The 24,213-nt window shown below is 38.5% G+C and overlaps 1 protein-coding gene across 1 annotated transcript in view; it reads left to right on the top strand.

Annotated features, from left to right (window-relative positions):
* Positions 1-22,112, top strand: part of rtn4r (reticulon 4 receptor) — a 48,835-nt gene extending 26,723 nt beyond the window's left edge. Inside the window, exon 2 of the mRNA XM_085295264.1 lies at positions 20,029-22,112. Coding sequence (XP_085151390.1) covers positions 20,029-21,410 — 1,382 coding nt within the window. The 3' untranslated portion in view covers positions 21,411-22,112. The remainder of the gene's footprint in view (positions 1-20,028) is intronic.
* Positions 22,113-24,213: the final 2,101 nt, after the last annotated feature.

Raw genomic sequence — 24,213 nt, 5'->3', positions numbered from 1 at the left:
CTCTCAAGTGGAAAGAAAAGAAAAGAAAAAAAAAACAGAGGGAATAATGTGGAAAAATCATTAAATGCAGTGCTTTTTAATATGAGTATCATTTTTTTCTTTTGGTGGCTTTCTCTCCCTTTTGTATCACGTACAGTGTGAAACAGTTATAGTTGAGACAACCAGTTTATTCCAGTAAGTGATGCAGAAAATACTTCGATAACAAAAAGACTAAAACTTGAAGGAGCAAGGCAGCAATCAGCAACTTTTGATCAGGCTTGATTAAGAATTTTGCTACAATGTGCTACCAAAGCATTCGGTTTGTATTTCCGTTACTATAAAGAGATCTCACATTCCTTCCTGTATTCGTGGCACTGCTTTTCTTGTCATTTTAAATAATCTCTTTTATTTTGGCATTTAACCTAACACAACTCTGAATCGTAGAATTTGAATTGTGAAATTATACAACCGGAATAAGCAGCTTGTTTTAACACAGGCTGTTATTGCATGTAGGTGTTTCCTGCCATAAACCAAGAATTGGCCCTCGTGAAACAAGAGTTTTGATTGGAAGCCAGTATAAACAGTCAGAGTTTCCAGTGTATTTATTCACAGACTGCAGAGCCTTGGGAGAAAAAGGAAGAAGAACTATTAAAAACACCACAGAGTAACATAACAATAAGATTGCACCATTTAGGCCCAAAGGCATATGTATTAATAATCAGAAGAATTATGACATTCTGAAACAAGTGACAGGAGCAACAAGGTAAGGAAGTGAGGCAAAGAGCAATGCAGAATTGTATCCGTGCTAGAGATTATCACAGCGCTGTGCTGATATGTTATATGATGCCTATTTTGTTCAATTATATTTCAGTGATTTCTAATGTAGTGTTTTATGGTAGTTGAGTCACATTAATCTTACAGTGTCTCAATCTAATTTTGTTTTTATTAAACAACAGTATGTCATTTCTGTAGTCGGAGCATGTTCAGTGTGAATGGTTTTGTGTGTTTTCTTTCTTGGTGCTGGCATTTCAGTGTTGAATCATCGCACCTTATTAAATCAAATCTGCTGCTGGCAATACAAAATGGAGAATTTCGAAAGACAAGCGGAAGAAGGTCTCATTAATGGATTGCATTCTTTTTTTATCTTTCAAATAATGAATCTTTCTATTAATATAGTGCTGACTTTGATGTCGATCCACAAGCGTATACACCATTAGTCATGAAACTGTCTACTTCTCACCATATTTAGCCTTTTTTTCCCCACTTTCGCACATAGTTTCTTCATGGCTTTGATTACAGACAGCTTTATTATTTATTAACATGCATAAATCCAGTTACAGAAAATATCCAGAACCTTGGAGTCGAATTGTAACGGCATGTGTGCCTGCATGCATATATGCAGACAATTCCAGTGGCTGCCACTACAGTACATCTTGAACCAAGAAAGAAAAAGGCACAAAACAGTAATCGAAACAAAAGAATGTTTCTTTGTTAAATAAGCATCTTGAAACAATATCTGTTAAAACAAATTAATAATAATAAAGGAATATTTTTAGATTGTATTTTAATTGGGTTTAAGAAACCGAATATCTTGCTGTAATTTTCTAATACTTTCCAGTGTGTTGTTCGGATGTCATAAGGGAGTGGAATGAACACTAGGGGGCAAGCTTAAGCCTTTCTCACATGTCCAGAGCATATTTAGGCATTTGAGTCTCTTCTTTTCTCTTCCATCCTTTAACACCTCATGTTGTGTGTATGTGCACCACGTACGTGTTTGCTTCACAGAAGAATAAGCTTGTGACAGCCCGTGAACGTTTGTGTGTTTGTTTGTGGGTTTGTGTGTGGTGAGCCAGCCACATTAATCTTAATCCAAAACTAACGTTCGTCACTTAGTATTCTGATTGAGGGACATTGTTCGAACGTCTGGCATGTTGGATTAAAAATGAATTGCATTCCCAAATCTTTCCTTCTCTCTTTCTTTCTGTGTGACCACACGCAATGTCAAATCTCTGTTGTTGCTGGCTGCGTCTTCAGACATTCTAGCGTTTCCCCCCTTATTCTCCTCTGCTTGGATAGTCTGTCTTTGGTCTTTTCCGTTGCATAGTGGCTACAATCTTTCGTTCTCTCCCTCATCTCCTGCCACATCCCACTGGCTTCCTTTCTCCTGCTCCTTTGCTATGAAGAGTCTCTCTTATTGCACGGCAGCTCCTTTGCAGTGTCTGCCTCAATTTCCATCATTCCTTGATGTGCAGTGTCAGCTCAGGCCTCCTGATCAAATTCTAACAGCTGATGACTGCTTTCATCCCCTGTTTAGCTGCCCTGCATTTGTGCAGTAGCCTCCCTGTTTCCCACAATTCTTTGCTAATGCAGGAGTGGTGGCCGCCTGTGTCTGCTGGTCTGTCTGCTGTGTTGGTCTGTCTCTTGTTTGTTGCCAGGGATTGGGGAACAGATGGTGTGCTACGTTTTCCCCTGCAGAGGGTGAGTTCTACAAAGTGCATCATTGTGCAAAATGGGTTTTGCTGCACAAATTTCTTCTACACAGTGTCATATTTGAAAAAAAAACAACAAAAAAACAAAAACATTACCACTTTATTATATGCTATATACAACTTTCTCTTTTGGTTCCTTTACAGTGCAGGCTTTTTAACTTGTTTATCCTATTTATATGTCTATAAACATCAAACAGCAACATTTTTTAAGTCTTTGAGTGAAATCTTAAAGAGCTGAACATCCGATGAAAACTCAAGAGAAGCTTGGGAATTTCTTTGTGCTAAAGTAATGTTGGATCTATAGTTATTTGACAATTCCAAAGTTCTTTAGAGATTATATACTTCAGATGATCTCCCTTGACAATACTGCTGTACCAAGAAATACATTTACAGGAAACCAGCACCAGTTCAATCACGTATGCAGGACTCCCCTCTGGGAGGATGAGTGGGTTTAGTATGGATGGTAACTCTCAGGAAGCAGCACTTCCTTAATACTACCAAGGCAGATTAATTCATTTCCTGCTAATGATTGTTGCCACTGATATTACCAAAGCACACAAATGGCAGTGATTGGCAGGATTGGGTGATGTAACCTGTAGGCCCTATCGTACAAATGGTCAGGCCAGCTGAAACCGTGTCACTCACCGCAGAGTGCGTTTTTACAAAAAAAAAAAAATCAGTTGTGTCTGGGCTAGTGCCAGGCACTGTGAAGCAAAGATTAAAACTCTGCTTTCGCTAATCATAACTAAAACCATGGGATTAGTCATTGGAGATAGAGTCAAGGTCCTTGCCCACACAGCTAATTGAGCTCTTATCTTGGCATAGACAGTAATAGCATTAATCACACATAGCATGTCATGTTCACATTGTAATGCTCTTCTTTCTGGGCTACCAAAGAAAAGTTTTAGAGGTCTACAGATGGTGCAAAATACAGCTGCTCGCATTTTAACAAGAACTGGGAAATTTGAGCACATTAGCCCTGTTCTGAGATCTCTGCATTGGCTACCTTGTCAGGTTCGAGCAGATTTTAAGGTCCTGCTGCTCACCTACAAGGCTTTAAACGGATTGGCACATTCATACCTCTCCGACCTTTTACATCTTTACGTTCCATCCCGTGCTCTCCGATCTCAGGACTCTGGCCTTCTATAGGTTCCTAGAGCCAGAAAAAAGACAATTGGAGAGCGTGCTTTTTCTTTTCGTGCCCCGTTTCTGTGGAACAACCTCCCTCAAGATGTTAGGCAGGCATGCTCTGTGGAAGTTTTTAAAACTAAGCTGAAGACACATTTGTTCACCTTATCTTACAAGTCTTAATTCTATGGCTTTTAGTTTTTAAATTTTTACTGTTTTTAACTTGCATTGTGTCTTTTACCTGTATTGCTATGTATCGCTTTTATTATTATTTTTATCTTTTTAGTTTTAAATAGTTGTACAGCACTTTGTTTGAAAGCGCTTTATAAATAAAGTTGTTATTATTATTATTATTATTCACATGGATATGTGGAAACTGCATAAGCTCCCAGTGAGCTCTGAAAGTCCATGGTGCTTTGTTTTTAAAAGCCCCAACCGCTTTGTGAAAGTTGTAAATGTGTATGAAGATTAGCATTTTGGTTAAGTTGAGTTTGTGTAAAATCGTAGAACCAACATTGACACATTAAGATTTGTTGATTTGTGTTTATATGTTCAATTCATTGCAGCGCTCTTGCATTTTGCCAGACTAATGGCAATCTCATAATTTCTTTCTTAGAAAAAACACAGAGCATCTATTTTCCTGTTTACTCTGCTTCACTGGAGGTCATTTACCTTAGTTGCAGCAGAAGTGAAAGCGCAAACATAATCTATTGTTAACCACTGCAGTTGCTGCACAGCTGCTATTTATAGATGCCCTGGAGAAATGCGCTGCCTACCTGTGAAGATGAATGTAGTTACAGTACTTTTCTTTGTTCTCTGTCATACTTGTTTCAAAGCTATTATGTTCTTTGGAAAATGTGCATAACCATCTTCCATTGTCATGTCAAATTTTCCTCAGGAGAGTGCAAAGTTGTTCTTGTTTCTATTCATATTTCCTTTTTTAAATTACACAAAACTTTAATTGCCAGCCAATGATGGTGTCTATGAGAAAGCCCTAAAACATGAGTGCTCACATCAGTGTGCACTAGTAAATTAGCATGACAGTGGCAGGTGGCTGCATTGGGAATGTGGGGGAGGTGGTGAAGGAGGAAATACAGATATGAGCCAAGCACAATGATTGAAATCCCTGCTGTCAGGCGATGGCTGCTCAGGTAATGTGGCACCGCGCTCCTCTAAGCAGAATGCAGTCAGTAGGAGAGTCGACTTTAGAGGTTTTCAGATGAGGGGGGATCAAGCGGTATTTTGTCCAACGCCGTCTGTCTTTCTCTTTTTCCTTCTTGTTTTTCTAACAGGGCCACATGTTCAGCAGCATGCATATGTGAACAGCATGCTAAACTACCAGCTAATACAATTGCATAACATGAACAGAAGCCGTGTATGTAAACACAAACAATCAAAGAATGTTAAATAGAAACGAGGATTAACTTAAGAGACTTGATGGCTTCTTAGGAGTAGATTCTGGGATGTGGAAATGCCAAAAGAACAACTTAGAGCCACAGTTCTCAAAGTGTGGCCCAAGAACCACTGGCAGCACTTTGTAACATTTTCGTGACCCTTAACTATGACAAGCAAGAATGCAGTATGTAAATTATAGTCATCTGCAGTTCATATTCCTGCCTTTCAACACACATAAAAAGATATAACAAACACTGTGCTAAAGTATCTGTGCATTTTTGTACATCATTATCACATCTTGATCTCAACAAGTCGCATGATAGGGTGAGGCACGGTCTCACAATGGTTTCACCCCAAACCCCTGCTAATAATGACCCACACTCTTTTTCACACCTTGGCTCATGTGGTAAGCCACATGATCAATAGTGGGTCAACGACCCTCTTAAGCAACAACTTCCACTAGGGCTTAAATACCTGGGCCTCTCCACCATTTAGACTTAGAACTGAAGAAGCTTCTCAGATAGGGAGGTGAAACATCTTGAAGAAACTAGTCCAGTTGCTTTTATTTCCAAGCTCCTTAAAACGCACGGATCATAAGAAATTCATTTTCACACACATCAAATTCCCGTAAAGATAACATGTTGTATTTAGTGAGTTTTGCAGCAACTTACTAATAATTGTTTGTCATCTTTGGTGAAGTGACTCAAAAAACTAAAGTAAATTTGCAGGTGTCAGCTGTTAAGCTATATGGTGTGAGATTATATAAGACAAACACAGACCTGGGATTGAGGTGGCTTTTGAGTTTTGCATATATACAAATTGAACCTACTAAACTTACAATGTGATGCAATTAGTCAGATAAATCTCAACACAACAAAACAGGCACATAATATAACACAATATGAACATTTTTCTCACTAAAATCAACTTCTAAAGTAATTTACCAGCTACGTTCAAAGACACTCAACATTCGTAGTATTCTTGCAGTGGTAGATCAGTTAATTCTAATCTAAATATTTGTGCACTGTTTAATTTTGGGACGTATTGGCCAACTCACTTTTATTTTATCCAACAGCTCCCTCAAACTCATATTCTTATATTTCGGTGCTGTGTGATTCTAAAACTGAGACTAGCATACTTTCTAAAATTTATGTAACACATAGTGTTTGCCTCGCTTTTAACATTCTAAACGCTGGAGTGTTATAACCTGAAAAAACGCTAATAGCACTGGACTACTGATTAAATGGTAATCTCACATTTTGCTGCATTGTGTAGAGCATTAAATCAGAATTGTTGGGGCATGGATGAACCAAGAGTACCATTAAAAGGTCTGCAATGCATTTCTATTATTCAGACATATCAGGCCCATTAGCACAAGAACTACAAATGGCATTCGTATTACAAGCCACTGAGAGCTTACAAGATGGAGCTCGAGGGAGAAAGGAACAGCTGAAGGATGCAGTTTAAAAATACCAGATTGTTTTTCTCCAGGGCTGGAATGACTCATTACCCAGGCAGCAAAGCAGGAAGTCTTGTCAGTTGGGTCATCCCACACTACAGTGACACGCAAATTGCGCCAGCGCATAATTTACAGTGTTACAGTTATTTTGGAACTGTGACAGCAACAACAATACACACAAATACTTGGATGCAATTTCATATAAACAGATACACACACATACACACCTGTGTTGGAATCCGGTTAAGTGATGTGTGCAAATTGCTTTAGGTTTTTGGATTCTGGGAGGCAAGCTAAGGTTTCAGGTGGCCGCCATATGCTGGTGTGTTTATCCCCTCTTCTCAACTCGTGACTGTTTTGTTCAGAAGGGAGGGGTGTAGGCTGACCAACCCATTGCTCGGACACTGCAGCATCACTGAGCCACTAGTGGTCTGCCAGTCTGGTCTTATTGGATAGTGTGATGTGATGCAAACTTGTGCGCATATAACCAAGTTTACACTTCCTCTCTCTATCTCTGGGAGCAGCCCAGGAATTGAAGAGGTTAGAGGGCGTATTGGGGGCATTCTGACATGGCACTCAGCCTTGGATCATCCCTCACCTGGGAGATAAAGAGCAGGGATGATGACTTCCCAGCATGAACTGAGCTTTGGGCCAATGCTCGACCTTTTCAGTAAAAAAGGTTACTGATCCGTGGAGGCCTCTGATGTAAAGAACTGCCCTTATCAGGCCAACAGGGAGGATGAGGTGGAGATAGTAGACAGGTTGATGTGAAGAAATTTAACTGATTCTGGGTTTGGCTAATGTCTCTCTGTTTTCACCCCTTTTTTTGTTTTCTGTTCTTCCTTCCCCGTATATTTCTTATCTGAGCTCCCCTGCAGGAAAATCCATTTTCCTGCACTAGGCCACTTTGTCTACGCAGGGTGCGGCGGTACTGAGGCGGGTGGTAAATAATGCACATCTCTTTCCCCTTTCATTATTCCAAAGGAGCGAGTGCTTGCTTTAAGACGCTCTGTGAAGTGCGCTTATTAAACGAACCAGGCTTCAGCCATTTCTTTTTGTTTTTAGGGGTCGAGGTTAGGAAAACATGTCCCTAAAAAATATCTGTAGGAAAGGCCCAGTATCCCATTCTTTCCTACTCATTGAAACTAAAGAAGATTCTAGATGAAGGCCTTTGCAGAAGTTGAGATCCTAGAATCAAGAAATATCTGCTCTGTTTCAGAACAATAAGATGGCTAACTCGGTGTTTTGTGTTATGACATTTACATCAGAAAGTTTGAAAGGCTTACTTATCCTTTCTGTCTATTTTGCATTCTCACAAGCAAAATATTCACTTTGAAATGAAACACTAAGAATTTATTAGAGAATGCCCCTTTTAAGTCATTCTGTTCATATGCAAACAAATGTGGTTTTATTATTCACCTCTTATTTTCATAAAGGCCTGCAACTCCACTCCATTTGTATTCCATTTTCAAGTAAATTGCCAGCGGTTGTCATTTTTCTTTTAAGCACAGTGAGTTTTCTACCATCTGCTTTGCCTCAGCACATACTGTCAGTGGTGAATCGACGGATGCTGGCCAAATTCTGCTTCAAACCTCCAGTTTTCACATGCTTTGGGTTTAAGTGGAAGGTCTAGGATGAAGAATGAATCAGATGTATGCGGAGGCAGGGGAAGATATGAGATCCTATACCTCACAAATGTCAAAATCCACCTACATCTGCTCACAGACAGTATTGCTGCCTCCACAATTATTTACCGGGTTTTCAATAGTTTTCATTACGCAACTAGATTCCAGCGCATTCCTCTGACAACACTATTTTTGAAAGAATGGCCGGTAAAAATCCAATGTGATAGGTGCAAAACATTGCTAAGAACACTGCTGTTGTTTCAGGGCAGAACAGCAGAAGTAGGCCTCATGATATTGGCCGTAATACATTTGCTTGCAGGAACTGACTCAGAAGATGAAAGGAAGGGAGAGGTTTGTCTTTTTCAGGTCAACATGCCTCCAGGGCTGCCTACACATCCAAAATAGATGGATCTACAAGGAAGCTGGACAGAATTAGTTAATGCTTGCAGTCTTCCACAAAATTTTTGTATTTCATCATTTTCATTTTCCTGTGATTTCTTATGACTCATCAGACATCTCTGTAGTTCCTTTACTGTGTGTCTGATGAGTCATACAGAGGGAATAAAACAAGCTAAAGAATAAGTGCATGAGATAATGGATACATAATTCCTACCCTAAAAGAACACATGCAGTGATTGGATCTGCTGTAAATGATTGGAATCAGTTAACCTGCTGACATTACGGTATGAGTCAATAGTATAAATATTACATGCCTACATACAATTACACAAACCCAGTGTTTTATATCATGCAGCAAACTGGACATTAGCTTCCCCCCTCATCTTATTTTCTGGAACTCCCATATTCATCTTCTTCCTCTTGGGATCTCATTGATTTCCTTTTCCTAGAGGGCAATTAAATGTCATTAAAATGTTATTAAAATGTCATACCTTTTTTAAGAAGGCATGGATCTTACATTCCGCATGATTGCCTTTTCATCTCTTTCAAAGGTATACTTTCTTGTGTGTCATATAGCTAAACAATTTGTTGCCAGATGACAGCTTGATAACTGCTGCGCTGTATGACAGATATCACAGCGAGCTCTATCATTTTGTCTGTTGAGCAGTCTGTGATTTTACTGAGAAAAACAACACCACCCGACTTACACTGTTTTGAATCGTACTGTTGTGCTGTGGTTCAAACATGCTGGTCAGCTGGGGCCCTGTGTAGGTTTTTCATGTTCTGTACCTGCGTGTGGCTTTCCTCTCACAGTTCTAGGGACCTGCTGTCAGCTTATTTGGTGACTCTAAATTGGCTGTAGGCGTGGATCTGAGAGCAGGTATTTGTCCTTCTGTGTTTGCCCCGTGTTTGAATAATGACTGATAAAAAAATAAATATTAAAACACAAAAGCATTCATTCATTTTTATAACATAGTGGAAACAATTTATGAAAAAGACTAATGTATTGAAAACCTAATGATGATATTGTAAACATGCTGTTAAAAATACATTTGTACATATTCAACAACAACATTAGCAGTCATTTGTGTGACTTCAACTTATTCGCAAATTATTTGCCTGGCTATCTATTGACTGCTCCAGTTATTATTCTCCTTTTATCTGCCTTTTGCTCTTCACCAGCGCCTAAGGGAAAAATCTGTCTCTTAAGCTGCTAAATGCTCTACCATGTTCCTAGAGCCGCCTACTGTGACTAAAAACATTGCTGATGAGAGAAGTGAAACTTAACAAAAAACAGATAACTTGCAGACAAACTATTTGAATTTGCCGAGGAAAAAAAAGGCTCGAAGGGGGAAAACAAAATCAAAACTCAGTAATCATATTCTCTGGGAGCATAACAACAAGAAATTCTTCACATTGTTATACAAAAATGATTTATATTACTTCAAAATCTAGAACTCTGCCTCCAGTACCATTTCTGAGGCTTCAGTAAAGCATCTCTAACAGATGAGACTAGAAGATACCACTGCCTCAAAATGAATGAAGTGAAGTAAATCAGCTGTTTATAGACAAATGTTTTCATTAGATATCGATAGTTTTCAGTTTAATTATGTCACCACTAGTGGAGTGTAGGGCACATGTAACAAAAAGCAAAGCATTTTTTAGTAGCTGACAAAAGTACCAAAAAGACTTAACAAAACATGAAATTAACAGTAACCAAAAAAGACAAAGAATAGCACAAGCACTTCTAAGCTTAAGTGCTAAGTATCTAACATTCATACACATTCACACTCCGATGGATGCATCGGAGAGCAACATGGGCTTAGTATCTTGCCCAAGGATATTTGGCATGCAGACTGGAGCAGCCACTGGAGCAGATCGAACCACCGACCTTCTGGTTAGTGGTTGATCCGCTCTGCCACCTGAGCTACAGCCACCCCATTTGCCACCCACAATGAAACCAAATAGAAAATGAAGTAATAAAGATAGAGCTCAAAGAGCACACATTAAACATGATACAAAAGAACACAGAGGCAGTAAACAGATTTTTAAAGTAACAAGAAAAAACTCAAAGTACTGTAATATCCATGGAATTGGCATCATGGGAAATCAAAACTTAAACTAACATTATTCGGACATCAGCAATAATGAAAACAATCTGAAATTACCAAATAAGAAACCAGAACCCAGAACTCAAAATACTAGTACACATGTAAAGGGGGCAGGACAGTGTACCATTTCAGCTTGAGTGCCTGACATATCACTGTTGTGATTAACTTTTTTAATCTGCTAAAAACACATTTTACATATGGTTACTAGCAATTGTTTGCTCAAATCTTCTGCGCATTTGTGTATGTCTTAATAGGGAGATCTAGTCCTGGAGACAACTAGTGTGATGGGGAACTATCACAAAGTTCTTTGATTGGTATTTAGATGTCTGAGGAATTCGTACTGATTAGTCATGTAATGATGTTGCAATGTAGTGATGACTAATGGATTGTGAAATATCAACATCTTGACAGGTGTTGCGACCAGTGTGAGATGGTCTGTAGTTCAAGCAGGCTGTAGAGGATAAGCCTACGCTTGAAGCCACTGAGGTTTTTTGGTATGGTGTGTTTATGTGTAGGTATTTAAGGTAGACACATGTAATTAACACCAGGTGTTTTCGTTTGGGAGGAAGCAAACTGTTTGTAACTGCTGCGCTGTTATGTTAAAATGGTGTTGGAATAAAGATTCTAAAGGTCAAGATAAGTACAGCTGGAGTTATTGGGTTCGTTGGCGGGGGTGACGCGATATCACTGGTACAGCCCAATAACTCCAGCTGTACTTATCTTGACCTTTAGAATCTTTATTCCAACACCATTTTAACATAACAGCGCAGCAGTTACAAACAGTTTGCTTCCTCCCAAACAAAAACACCTGGTGTTAATTACATGTGTCTACCTTAAATACCTACACATAAACACACCATACCAAAAAACCCAAAAGGTGACCTCTAGCAGCATACATAAGGTATCAACCCAAAAATGGCTCCTACACGGGCCTTTCTTCTTTCCTAGTTTCAGTGCGAGGTGATTGAAGAGGACACATTTGCAACCAGCCTGCATAGTCAGCAGGCCAGTATAGCAGAGTGCAATATTGCAAAAGTGGAGAAGACTGAAGAAGGTTAGATAACACATTATGGCAGTAAAAAGGGGTGTCAATAATGGTTTGTCTTCAGAAGTATTTTCAGCCTCATTTTCTCTACCTATCACCCCTAGGCATTGAAATACCTGTGTCATTCATTGCATTTTCACATGAATGAGAAATCTGCCAACTGAAAATACCAGTCTCTGCTGTACACCCACCAATGAATTACCTCAGAGTGACTAATGTATATGCTTGCAATTTTTCGATCATTGATGCAAGGGTTTTGCAAGGTTAAGTTGAGCGCCTGTCTCAAGAACAAAAACAACAAGGTGGTAGGAATTCTGAATTCCTTGCTAGTTTTCCCTACAGCTACTCATTTCTTCAAAGCAATTCTCCCAAACAACTACATGGATTACTCACAGAATGATGTTTGTTTTGTCTAGACTGGGCAAAGATTAAGCGCTTGTTTGGTGCATTTCCCCCCAATTGTAACTCACACAAATGCAACAATTTATCTAGAGCTTGTTTCTCTTCAACAAGCACAATCATTGCTTGTATAAGAGGGCATCTGCCAAACATAGGAATTTTGTAGTAATGAAGCCATCAGAAAAATGTTGAGTGGTTAATGTTTGCACCCACTTTACTTCCAGCCCTGCTAAACACAGTATACTATTCTTTGAAAGCTCAAATTTGCCCACAGCAAAGACAGGCTACAATGACATCAAGCTGTGCAACCACTTATTACCGCATGTTCTCAGCTCGACCAAACTGTGTTTCATCATCTTTAGATGCAGCAATATACAGGGTCGCCTGTGGGGGCTGTCACTGCTTTGACACTTTCAGAGCAGAGCAGAAACTTTTTGTTTTTAACACTTAATGTGTGATGGTGTCATTATCTGAAGCTTTCGTTTGCATGGGCTGTTATCCTTTTCAAATAATTGAGAACAATATTACTAGTGATACGTTATTTTCATGCCACGGCAATACATTAAATGTGATTGTAGCAGTCTCCATCAACTTACACATGCAGGACCATGACTTGTTTTTTTGGAGTGGTAAATATTTTATTGCATTCAACATGATGTGCGTCCACAATAGACACTCTGGAAACAACATAACTTATTTAATGTGAAACATCTATGACTCAATAAATAGAACTGGTTACATTGCAAACAATTAAATACAAAAATCAAAACAAACACAGTTTGGACCATGCAAAGTACTTTCTAAATCATAGTGGCAAACCTTAGGAAACATCCATCCATCCATTCATGATTAGATGCATTTAAGAGTAGCCTAACCTAACACCCATTAATGATAAAAAAATATTAAAAATTACTGACAAATGCAATTAAACAAACACTGCACTCATTGTTTTATTAGTTTGGCTCTAAACTGTTGTTTAACCATTGTTTTGAATTTCATTGCAGAAAGGATTTTCACATTAATCCTCTCAGGTCCTTCATGTCTGCTCTGTTTAAACCCCCCAAAAAGAATGCATTGTAAATGTTGTTAACACCTGCGCTAAAGTCTAGCTCAGAGCAAAACAACATCTAGGCACATGGGGCATGTACTGTAGCTGCTACCCTCATTTATTTTCTTTCCAGCTATGTGCAGATAAGGTAAAGCCTCATACACTCTGTTAAGCAAAAAACTGCACTACTGGCAGTCTGCATGGCACAAACCCTAAGGTAGGCCATTCTGAATTTTTGGTCTTCTGTGGCTCAAGGAGTGCATCTGAACTCCTTGAGTCCCCCAAAGCCAACCCCACCACACACACACAAACACGCACACTGCTAGCATTATTTTCAGTTAACATTACTTGAATTACGCATTTTGCATGGTTTCACACAAGAAAATTGTCCATGTCTGTGACATGTGGGGGTGGGTATAAAGCTGAATTTGAGCCATTCTGCAAAACCTCACGGGTAGACTTGACTCCTAACGCCTTCGATGGAACATTTCATAGTGAGTTGTAGAAGCACTGAAGGCCACTTGGTTTGCTGCCAACATACAATAGAGTTGTGAGGAATATGCCATTTCTGCCCCTTAATCCAATGGCACTTTGCCACCACTTCACAAATATTTCATTTTAGTGGCATTCAAGCATATCTAACTCTATCTTAGCTATCATTAATGCAACTTGGAAGAAAAGGCAGTACCATTTAGTAGATAAACTGACTGATAGTTGCAGAAGCACTGTAGAGTTGCACAATCACTGATGCAAGAATTATCCATCATATACTAGGGGACATGCCACCAATTGAACATGTCATTGACTATTCAGTATTTATCTGCAATTGAACACAGCACTGCTTAAAAAGAACTGAATAATGTTTTTATGGCTCTCAAGGAAACATTAAGTCATGCCCTCTTATAGTATTACATTTTGTTGCATAAGCTGATTTTATAGTTTTGTTATATGTAAAATGTTCTTGGCATTTGAAGTACAAAAAAGCATTAAATAAAAATAGAGGTAAAAAAGAAATGCTTGAAAATATTTATTGTTATAGTACGTGTGCACATTTTTAGTTGAGTATTTTTATTTATCAATTTACTTCCACAGCGGTATACAGCGCTAACAGTTTGCAAATGTTGAGCCTAACACAGTCTCGAATGATATCCTGTTGAGTGACAATTTGAGCAGCTATGAGGTCAGTGCATCATTGAAGGGTCGATGGTAATTTGATGGCAGTTGTTGAAAGGGAGAACTCTTCACCTCCACTTTCCCTTCCACTTGCTTGCCAGTCAAGCAGGGATTCGATCCGACGGCCCTCTGATTGCAAGCTCAGTCTCTAACTGTCAGGATCTTGCCAGCCCACTGCCTTTTGTTACTGCTGCCATTTCTCAGTGGTTTGACATGACCACCTATTTGTCTACCACAGTTAGGTTTAGTCAGAAGTATTCAGTGCATGATGCATTGCCATTTATTTTAAATTTCTCCAGGCAATAAAAGAATGTATGTAAATGCATATGCATGCAAATCTATGCAGGCCCACCTTTTTACATACACACACCATTGGCTGGCTCAGTTTTTTCCTCTGCCTGCCGACCTCCGGTTCCTTCAGTTATTCATGAGCCATCTGTTTGGGCAAGTGCTGTGTCAGATGTGTGTCAAACAGGACCTCATCTGTCCCCATGTTCGTCTTCTAATTGTGTGCTCATCTGGTTGCTAAAGCTGCCACTGGTGCCCCAGCAACACTATGGTTAGCTGAGAGACTCCAGCTGAAGTCTCTGGTCCATAGTGCCCTAAATAACCTGTTTGATCTGATGTGTGCATCTTTATTTAAGATTATAGCATCTGGTTCATCAATATTGTAAGGACAAGCACAAATCTGTCTTTGTGTATTTGTTTTGAGTTTTTGTGGACATTCTTCTGGGAGATTGGTTGAAATTGAAACAGGTCCACATCCGGATGCAGAAAGAAAGAAAACTTTTTCAATAATAAATACTAAATTGCCTTTTACAAAACTTTAAAAGCAAATGTTATACTATTTACTGCAGGTTATGTGAAAAAAAAAAACTTTTGGAATATATAAGTGAAGAACTTGACTTACAAGTAAGACTAACACCAATGAAAATCGAGTAACAGATGAAAAGTGTCTCTTTTGAAAACTATACTTTCAGTGACAGAGTGATTATAGTAGCATTAAAAAGGTCAATGTGGACTTCAGATCATAACTTTTTTCCATATGAATATGCCCTTCCAACCAATTCCTCTGCAATTCCGTGAAGCTCTTGAAAGTGAAGACCATTTCTTCTCCTTAATAAAACTTTTCACAGGCTTGTGAAGGAAAAAAGGTTCAAAGCAAACTTAAATGGAATATCCTCCGGTTCTGTCATGACCGAGGGACTATAGGCTACCCTGTAATTCTTGCTTTTCCTAAAGCATTATTTTGTAAAAATCTCTACAGCAATGAAAGTTTTAGAATGTATCCAAAGTTTAAACAGACAAAAAGAGAAGCTTTACAGAGAGAAATGTAATTAGTTTCTTCATATAAACGTTTGTTCAGGTTCTTCACATTCATACCAGTGTGCTGTACATTGGTTTAAACTATCAAATCATGTCAAGTTACGTTATTTATGTAAAATAGTTAATAGTGATAATAATAATAATAATAATAATAATAATAATAATAATAATAATAATAATAATAATAGATTAAAACAGAAACCACTTATTCCATGATACACTGGGGTAAATGGCAATAAATTGAATGTGAATATGAAAGGGCCAATGACAACAGTATCAGCTATCAGGAAATCATAATGATTTGTGTTACAATAAAATCTTTCACAGCTTTAGCCATGTTAGAAGATTAAGATGGTTATAGCGTCTATCGAATCATAAATAAATGATTTGCTGCCTGGAAAAAAAGAATAACAAGAGGAAGGCAATAAAATAAAGGACAAAGATATGTTGATTACAAACATTTATGATAAATCTCAAACAAATGTATTTAAGAAAGAAATTTAGTAGACAGAGCTGTCATATTGCTTTGTAATTAATACCAGAAGGAAGGGAACACAGAGCAAAAATAGTCAACCCCTGAGGATAAATTAACACAGAAAGACGTGGTGTCATAACACTTACACAAAAAGTTGATACAGTAGAGTTCCAAAAGTCAAGATACACTTTAAATGACAGAGGGAAAACAAATAAACGCATAAACAGCATCAAAGTAGTTTTGTCTTTAAAAAAGAAATAATGAATTTGGAATGTTTTCTTAGTGGTACAATATAGTTTCATATCTATGTTTTCACTTTTCATAACAGTTTTCTGTTTGTGATTTGTGAGTAGGCAGTGCCTCAAGTTATTGCCCTATATTACTCTATAGCTCAGATTGTCATTTCTAGTTGCATAGGCTTTGCTAAAATTGGACTTCATGCAACTGTCATATCAACCCGGTATCCTAAAAAATATGTTTCCATACAGCAAAACTGCATTTTCAGTTACCTTTTAAGGGTAACATATTTTCTCCCTGCAGCAGTATGACTTTCTGCCAGAAAGGTAGCGGTTCCCATTATAAAGACAGACAAATTCTGTATTCAGAAGAAAAGGGGATGGTGGCGGCATCAGTAAAAATGCTGAACTTTCTCCCAGATCAGGGTTTTACTAGGCACAGACATCAAAACTACTTGGTTAGATTTAGGAAAATATCATGGTTCAGGTTAATATATACACCCTTTCACAACATTAACCACATCTTTAAAGCTTCTTCATCATTTTTACCATGTGGCTTAAGACAGAGATACAGTACGAAAGCAAGAACGTGTTTGTCAAACATTGTCAATGTATTTGGAAGTGAGAATTTAATTGGGAAAATGTATCCGTGAAAAAAATCTGCATTCAATAATATAAACTCTTAAATCAGCAGCGTACATTTTGCAGAGTAAATGGTGAAACCTCTGACTCTAATCCCACTCTAATGACATCAGTTATTTGATTATGGAAGCAGTTTATTTTATGTGAACATAACCCTACTATAATTTTTAGGAAAGAGGTCTAGTAGTATCATCCACAGTTTCTCTTCACATTGATATAAGAAAAATATGCATACAAAGAGGGATTCATGGAGAATACATGACCTTTCAGTCAGGGACCATTGCTCTCATATGCAGTTCTTCTTCTCTTCTTCTCTTACCTTTCAAAACACAATAATGTATAATTTCAGAAGGAGGCCAGGAGGTCCCTCTGGAGAACTACTGTGATTCATCTTTGACAGAGACATCACTTTCACTCTGGGCCAAGGGGATAAGACTGTCATGTTAGCTGTCCCCGCCCAATCCCCAGCCCTTCAAAGCAAAGCCACCGTGATGAATCTGAAGCACTCTGAATTTGCTGTCCCAGTATGCCCTCTGTGTTCCTTGGAAGGTCCAGAGCATTTAAATGTATGTTGTATTTTAAGACAAAGGAGCACCAACTCCAAACATGCCAGAGGCACATGAAAATGAGTGAGAAGACTGGCTAAGTGACTTCTCACTCATACAATAAGTAAACAAAGCAGTCTGCACCCACTCATACCTCTCTTGCTGACAACTCTCTGTTTTTGCATTCCAGTATTGTATCCTCTAGCTACTACTAGGGTACTGATACCAGTATTTTTGGATGGGAGTTGGCTGCTGATATTGTTTATCTACAACACTGACTGTTTTCACGATTTACTTTCTCAGAATATTGATTTGTTTTTTCTTTTATCACAATCCTGAAATTCAAACAATAAAAAGCTTGACATATTTTTTGCATTTCTTAGTACGTTTCAGTCCAGGTTTTAAAGACTGCCATTCAAAAAGATGGGTGAATAAAGTGATACTTTCACCTACAGAATAGCAGCCAGTGAAACAGACACTGCAAGACTAGTTTTTGTAGAATACATGGATCACCCCAATAATGAAAATGTAAATAGAGGTGCTGGTCTTGGAGAGAGAGAAGGTGAAATGATGTACTTGACTCGGGTGTCTCTCAAGAGAAAACAAAGAAGTTTGTCCGCGCCTAAACAGACTAGAAGGTTGCTATTGTGCAATAATATAGCTCTTAGAAAAGAGGCTACTGGCAGGGTATGAAAGCGGGAAAGCTGTGCTCTGAGCCATGTTTTGACAAAAGAGATAGTAGAAGATTAAGAGTTGAAACCAAAGCTGGCAGAAGCTGATAAGGAATGGATTTTTCACCATAACCTTGTTGTATTTTGTGTCAACAACTCCACAACTTGAACTCAACAACAACATCAGGACAGCTCCAAAGCATACTTTTTTATGTAACGTTTCAGATTATTGTGTATGACTCTCTGTAGAGTGAAAGGTGAAAGGTCTGACACTATGACATCAAATACTTGATTATGAAAGTGTAACATAATACAAAACTGCCAGGATGCTATGACTGTCAGATTTCTGGTTATAGTGTAATTGGTCTGATCCAGTGAAGATGCATTTTGGAGTTCATGACATTGTGTGGCATATGCTATCTTTCAACAGATGCTAACAAAGACAAGACATTATGCAGAGAGCTGAGGAGCCCAGGCTTTGACATGCAATGCGTGGGTGGAAATAGCCTGTTAATGAATAGACAGCAGAGAGAGGGAAAAAAATGAAGACGGCATAGGAGATACACGAAGCGTGCCGTGCGATAAAATATTGCTATTGTTAGGCAGTGCTGAAGGAAAAGTGCTGCGATGCAGAAAGAGTGGAAAGCCTTGACAGCTTTCCGGTGGCAGTCTGACGGCTGAGCAGGGAGATTGCAAGGAAAGTGCAGCAGAGGGCTGCTGTCAGGCCACACCAGAGCTCCGTTTAACAAGGTCCAGAGATGAGCTGCACCACAACACATTGCAAGGGAATGAGAAGAGGGAGAGTGAGGCTGGAGGGAGGGCTGACTAAGGCTCATGCATTTTCCAGAGGCTCACTACCTGTCATGCCTGCAAACCTGGGATTCCTCACATGTGCATGAGAGCAGAGATTGGAAATCCTCAGTAAGAACAGGAGCTGAAGAGGATTCAGAGATTTAAAGGAGTACCTGCCATTACATGATGATACTAGACATGCTCTGACACTTTGACACCTTTATCGCTACGTGAAGATATATCAGCCCCAATAGATACTTTATTTTTACCTCAGCTGTTCCTACAACAAAATAATGTCAAAAGTCATTGTTTACATGATTGAGCCCACTTCAGTCATTGTCGTGTTTAACAAGTTCATGCTAACAGTGGCGTCATGAATATGCATTACTTTAAACATGGATTTTTACAAACCTCGTGGTGTGTCATATAATATGTCCTGTAGCCCATTTCCACAATGGCCCTTGGCATCAATCCCTGGCATGAAAGCTTCTTTGCAATCTTCACATTAAATGTCAGTTTCTAGACGATCAAAACATCTTTAGTTGTGTCCCCCCCTATTAGAGCAAGCTAATTCCATACAAAACACACCCACTCAGTTTTAAATGAGACTTCTTCAGCTGCTTAGGTCTTTAAGTCATCAGAGTCATCAGGGAAGCAATGTGTCCCCAGATCCAAATAACATGACTGTTGAATTTCATGCTGAATCTCTGTTACGAAGAGGATTAGGTATTCTGTAGTAATGTGCTGAATATTATACTTCATGCAATTAAATATTTTGGAATTTGTCTGTTTTGTAATTTGCTGGTGTGCACTGTCACATTAACTGGTGGAGTCTTATTTTGCTTATACAGTAACATCCTGTCACAAAACACAACATTATCAAGTAGAAACTTCACAACTGTTTCAGCCACAATTTTCATTGCTCTGCATCAGGCTTGTTTCTACATTTGCTGTGTGATTGAAATCTACTTATTGATTCAAGGGTTTTTGTATGTTACAACCTGACCTGGAGACATTTGTTTTTACCTATTTTAGTAAATCTTTCTGCCTACGTTAATTACTAATCTACTGATGATTTTCTGTCTCCTTAGGGGGGCGACTCCTTTTTCTGGTGATGTGGCTGAACCTTGTGCCTCAGACTGACAGCTGCCCTGCCAAGTGTGTGTGCTACAGAGAACCCAGGCCCACTGTGGCTTGCCAACAACAAGGACTGTTTTCCATCCCTACTGAGATCCCAGCACGGAGCCAACGAATATTTCTCCAGAGCAACAAGCTGACGGTGGTACGGTCCACCAGTTTCAGTTCTTGCCATAATCTTACTGTTCTCTGGCTGTACTCCAACAACATCAGCTACATTGAGGCTGGAGCCTTTTATGGCTTAGAAAAACTGGAGGAACTGGACATTGGAGACAACAGCAACCTCCGCACCATCAGCCCAACAGCCTTCCGGGGCTTAACTAAGCTGCATACCCTTCACCTGCACAGGTGTGGCCTGTCAGAGCTCCCTGTTGGGGTTTTCCGAGGAATGTTCTCTCTACAGTACCTTTATCTGCAGGACAATAACATTCTAACCCTGCATGATGACACTTTTCTGGATCTTGGTAACCTCACCTATCTCCACCTGCACAATAACAAGATCAAGATAGTAACAGACAACATGTTTCGAGGGTTAATCAATCTGGACCGGCTGCTGCTACACCAAAACCGGGTTATTTATGTCCAACCCAGGGCTTTTAGTGACCTCGGTAAGCTGAAATCCTTGTTCTTGTTCTTCAACAATCTTACCGTCTTGACAGGGGAGACCATGGACCCACTGGTTTCTCTCCAGTATTTGCGTTTAAATGGGAATCAGTGGATTTGTGATTGTCGGGCCAGAAGCTTGTGGGACTGGTTCAAACGTTTCAAAGGTTCCAGCTCTGAGTTGGAGTGCAATGTCCCCGAGTTCCTGGCGGGAAAGGACCTTAAACGACTGAAAAGCCAAGATTTGGAGGGATGTGTGGAAACACCTCAAATCCAGACCAATCTCTTTAGCTCCAAGCCACAGTCTGGAAAATTCCTTTCCACTGAAAGCCCTGTGGGGGACACCATCCCCAGGTGTTGCCTTGGAGATAATGACAAGTCCTCTATCCTGTCTGGAAAGAGTCGCCAAATCACTAACAACCCCCTTAAGGAAAAGGAGAACATGTCCAAAACTAAATATAAGGATCCAGAAAGAACAAAAAATGAGACCCAAAACAAGCAGAATGATGGACCACTAGGAACCTTGTCGAACACCCTGGAAAGGTCTTTGGAAAACTTAAACCCTGACCTTATAGACAACCTGGAATCATCCACAGCATCAAACAAAAAGAAAAAGAAGTGTTCCAAAAAGCCAAAATCAGACACCCACTGCATCAAAGGTCGGGGTTCTAATTTGCAAGTGCTGCACTTTCTCTTCATTCCCATGACCTGGATATCTCTAGCCATGTCTTAGGACTCCCGCTTTCCCTCAGAACACTGGACTCAAGAATGTTGATGCTCATGACAATGATACAGAAGATGCAGTGGCATCTAAGGCTGGCAGTGACTAAAAGGAGAGGAGTCACTTTGACCCAACATTGCTGAGGAAAAACAATAATGAAGACGTTAGAGTACATTTAACAAAATGGATGCCTTTACAGAACACTACAGATCTAATGTAAATAATGAATTGGTGCCCAAAATTGTTTGTTCTCTATGTACTCAACTGTACTGTGTCTAAGCTACACTTTGGAGACTCCTCCCTTTCCCTCTCAAAAGCTTTTACTGCTTAGACAGACCACTGGAAGACGAAAAAAAAAAAAGACGAAAAAACATAAGAATAAGAACACTCGTACAGGAAATCAGAGACAGAAAGCACACAAAGAATGTTTGGTCTGTTTCATGAAGATAAACAATCTCTCCCCATTATTTATTCAAAGTCATGCATTTGTTGGGTAATGTTTTGGTTTTTTATGTTTATAAAAAAAAAATGTTTTGCCTCCCCTGATTTTAGTTATATTTTCATGACAGAAAGGATAATGGATAGCATTTACCAAAAAAACAACAACAATGCTATCAGTTTGTTCATGGAGATTGCAATGGAACCATAGATATGCATTTTATTTTACTTGTGTACAAGTATGAATATATTATGAATAAAAGTTCTTATTTCTTAGATGTTGTTATTGTGTGGTGCTTTTAAATATAGAGGACAATTACTTTCTATCCAATTTTTCTAGATCTGAAGTCTAAGTTTTACGCTATCATTTGAGAAAAAAAAAAAGAAAGATTTTCTCTATTTATTATAGATGTTGGAAGGGTACAATTCTTATCAAAAAAAAAGAGTCAACTGAAAATTTTATTCAACCAGGTTGTGGTTGTTTTTTGCTCAGCTTCTTCAAAGTTTCAGCATTGTGATGCTCCACACAGTCCGAAGAGAACCTGCTAGAGCAACAGCAAAATTATCCTGTGAGTGACATAGTTTTCAGACTTTTTTCACTTTATTTCTTTCAGGTAATGGGCCCGTTTATTTTGACTTTGCTCTCATAATGATGAAGAAATTTTTTTTTCAAAAATTAGTTAGAATGGAAATTTATTTTTACGCCCGTTGTTCCACAGTGTGTCCATGTAACTACGATTTTCTGAAAAATCACACAAATCAGTGGATAATCTAACATACATGCATGCAGTATATCTACAAGTCTTTAATGATTGCGGCACATGTAGTATGATGATGTTGAATGATTCGCTTCAGGCAGCTTACAAAATTCAGAATATGATTAGACCTAGTTTTGTATATTACACTGCCACATCCCTCATCATTTTGATTGAATTATTAAGCAATGTATGAAAATGCTGCAAGAATATTTAAAAAGTGACTCCTCGCATCACAACCTTGACTTTGAAAACAGAAGAGACCCTCAAGGCATCTTATTAAGAACTGCTTTGCTTTCTTCACATAGAAAATACAGTATGAAATATCTGCATACAGAATAATTTAAGCTTTAAAATGTCTCTATGTCATACAGCTCTGCTGGGGCTAGTTGCCTGTGGTAGGCCCATGGCAGCTTGTGCACAAGGCCAAGATAATGTGGAGTTATATTTATCACTAAATTAAGTCAAGATCTTATCATCAGCCGTACATCTCTTTTTTGCAAAGTAGAAAAAGTAGAAGGCTGGGACTCCTGCAGCTTTCGGCTGTCATTGGTTAACCCTAAAATCTAAAAGAACTGAAGTCAAAGTCAAAGTCAACTTTATTTGTCGATTCTGCCACATGTACAGGACATACAGAGAATAGAAATTGCGTTACTCTCAATCCCTAGATAAATAGCAAATGAACATTTAAATATATTTAAATATAAAAGTGATTAAAAATGCAAGTAAAATAATTAAAGAGTAAAAATTTAAATAAATACAATTTTACATATAACAAGAAAGCTATACAATATACAATATAATGGGTAAGTGACATTGAGTGTAAAAAGAAGAGGGGGAGGTGAGAGGATATTGATCTTAAATAGGAATCAACAGGGAAATCATCAAAGTCTTTCCAAAACAAGCTGGCTTCCCTATGCTGATACACAAGCAGGCTGAAAGGGTCCCAGTAATTGTACGTGACTTGATCAAATCATATGTGTATATCTAGCCAGACAATAATCACAAACAAACAAAAAAAAGAAACAAGAAAATTTGGCATTGAGCTATACTGTAAAATCTAATTAGTTCAAAGAACTCAAAAAAACTATGCAAACTCGTTGCCTCAAAAAAAACTAAGTAAAGGTTACGTAAGATGACTGTTAGGACAACTTATACATTGCAAGTCTGCAGTATTAAGAATAACTTGATATTTCTGACTGTACAATACTAATTGTTTACCTACTGACAAACATTTCAAGTTCAACTAAATGAAAAATCAATTTGTGGTAACCTGAATATGATTAAAAATAACATACTAACACTTTCTGTAATGATGTTAAAATCAGCCCAACTTTTATTTTCAAACACAACAAAGTATAACAGCCAACATACTGGACACTATTCTCATGAACAACAAACAATTATATTGCCATCACTGTTATAATCTTACAATGAAACAAAGTCTCAGATGTAATTATTCTGAAAATAAGTTTAGGCCTACCACAAGTTTGTTTTGTACTTACATTACTTATATAATCAAAATAACATATTTGTAGTTCTGTCACATGTGCAATCTCTAATTTAAACAACACATTTGTTTTTCATCCCAACGCAGGAGCTGGAATGTTGTAATATTTTAA

The sequence above is a fragment of the Mchenga conophoros genome, linkage group LG12 (genome assembly GCF_057382185.1).
Source record: "Mchenga conophoros isolate Kocher_MC1m ecotype Shallow Benthic linkage group LG12, M_conophoros_male_GT1.1, whole genome shotgun sequence".
Classification (NCBI taxonomy): domain Eukaryota; kingdom Metazoa; phylum Chordata; class Actinopteri; order Cichliformes; family Cichlidae; genus Mchenga; species Mchenga conophoros.
This window is presented reverse-complemented; position numbering and strand designations above follow the sequence as displayed.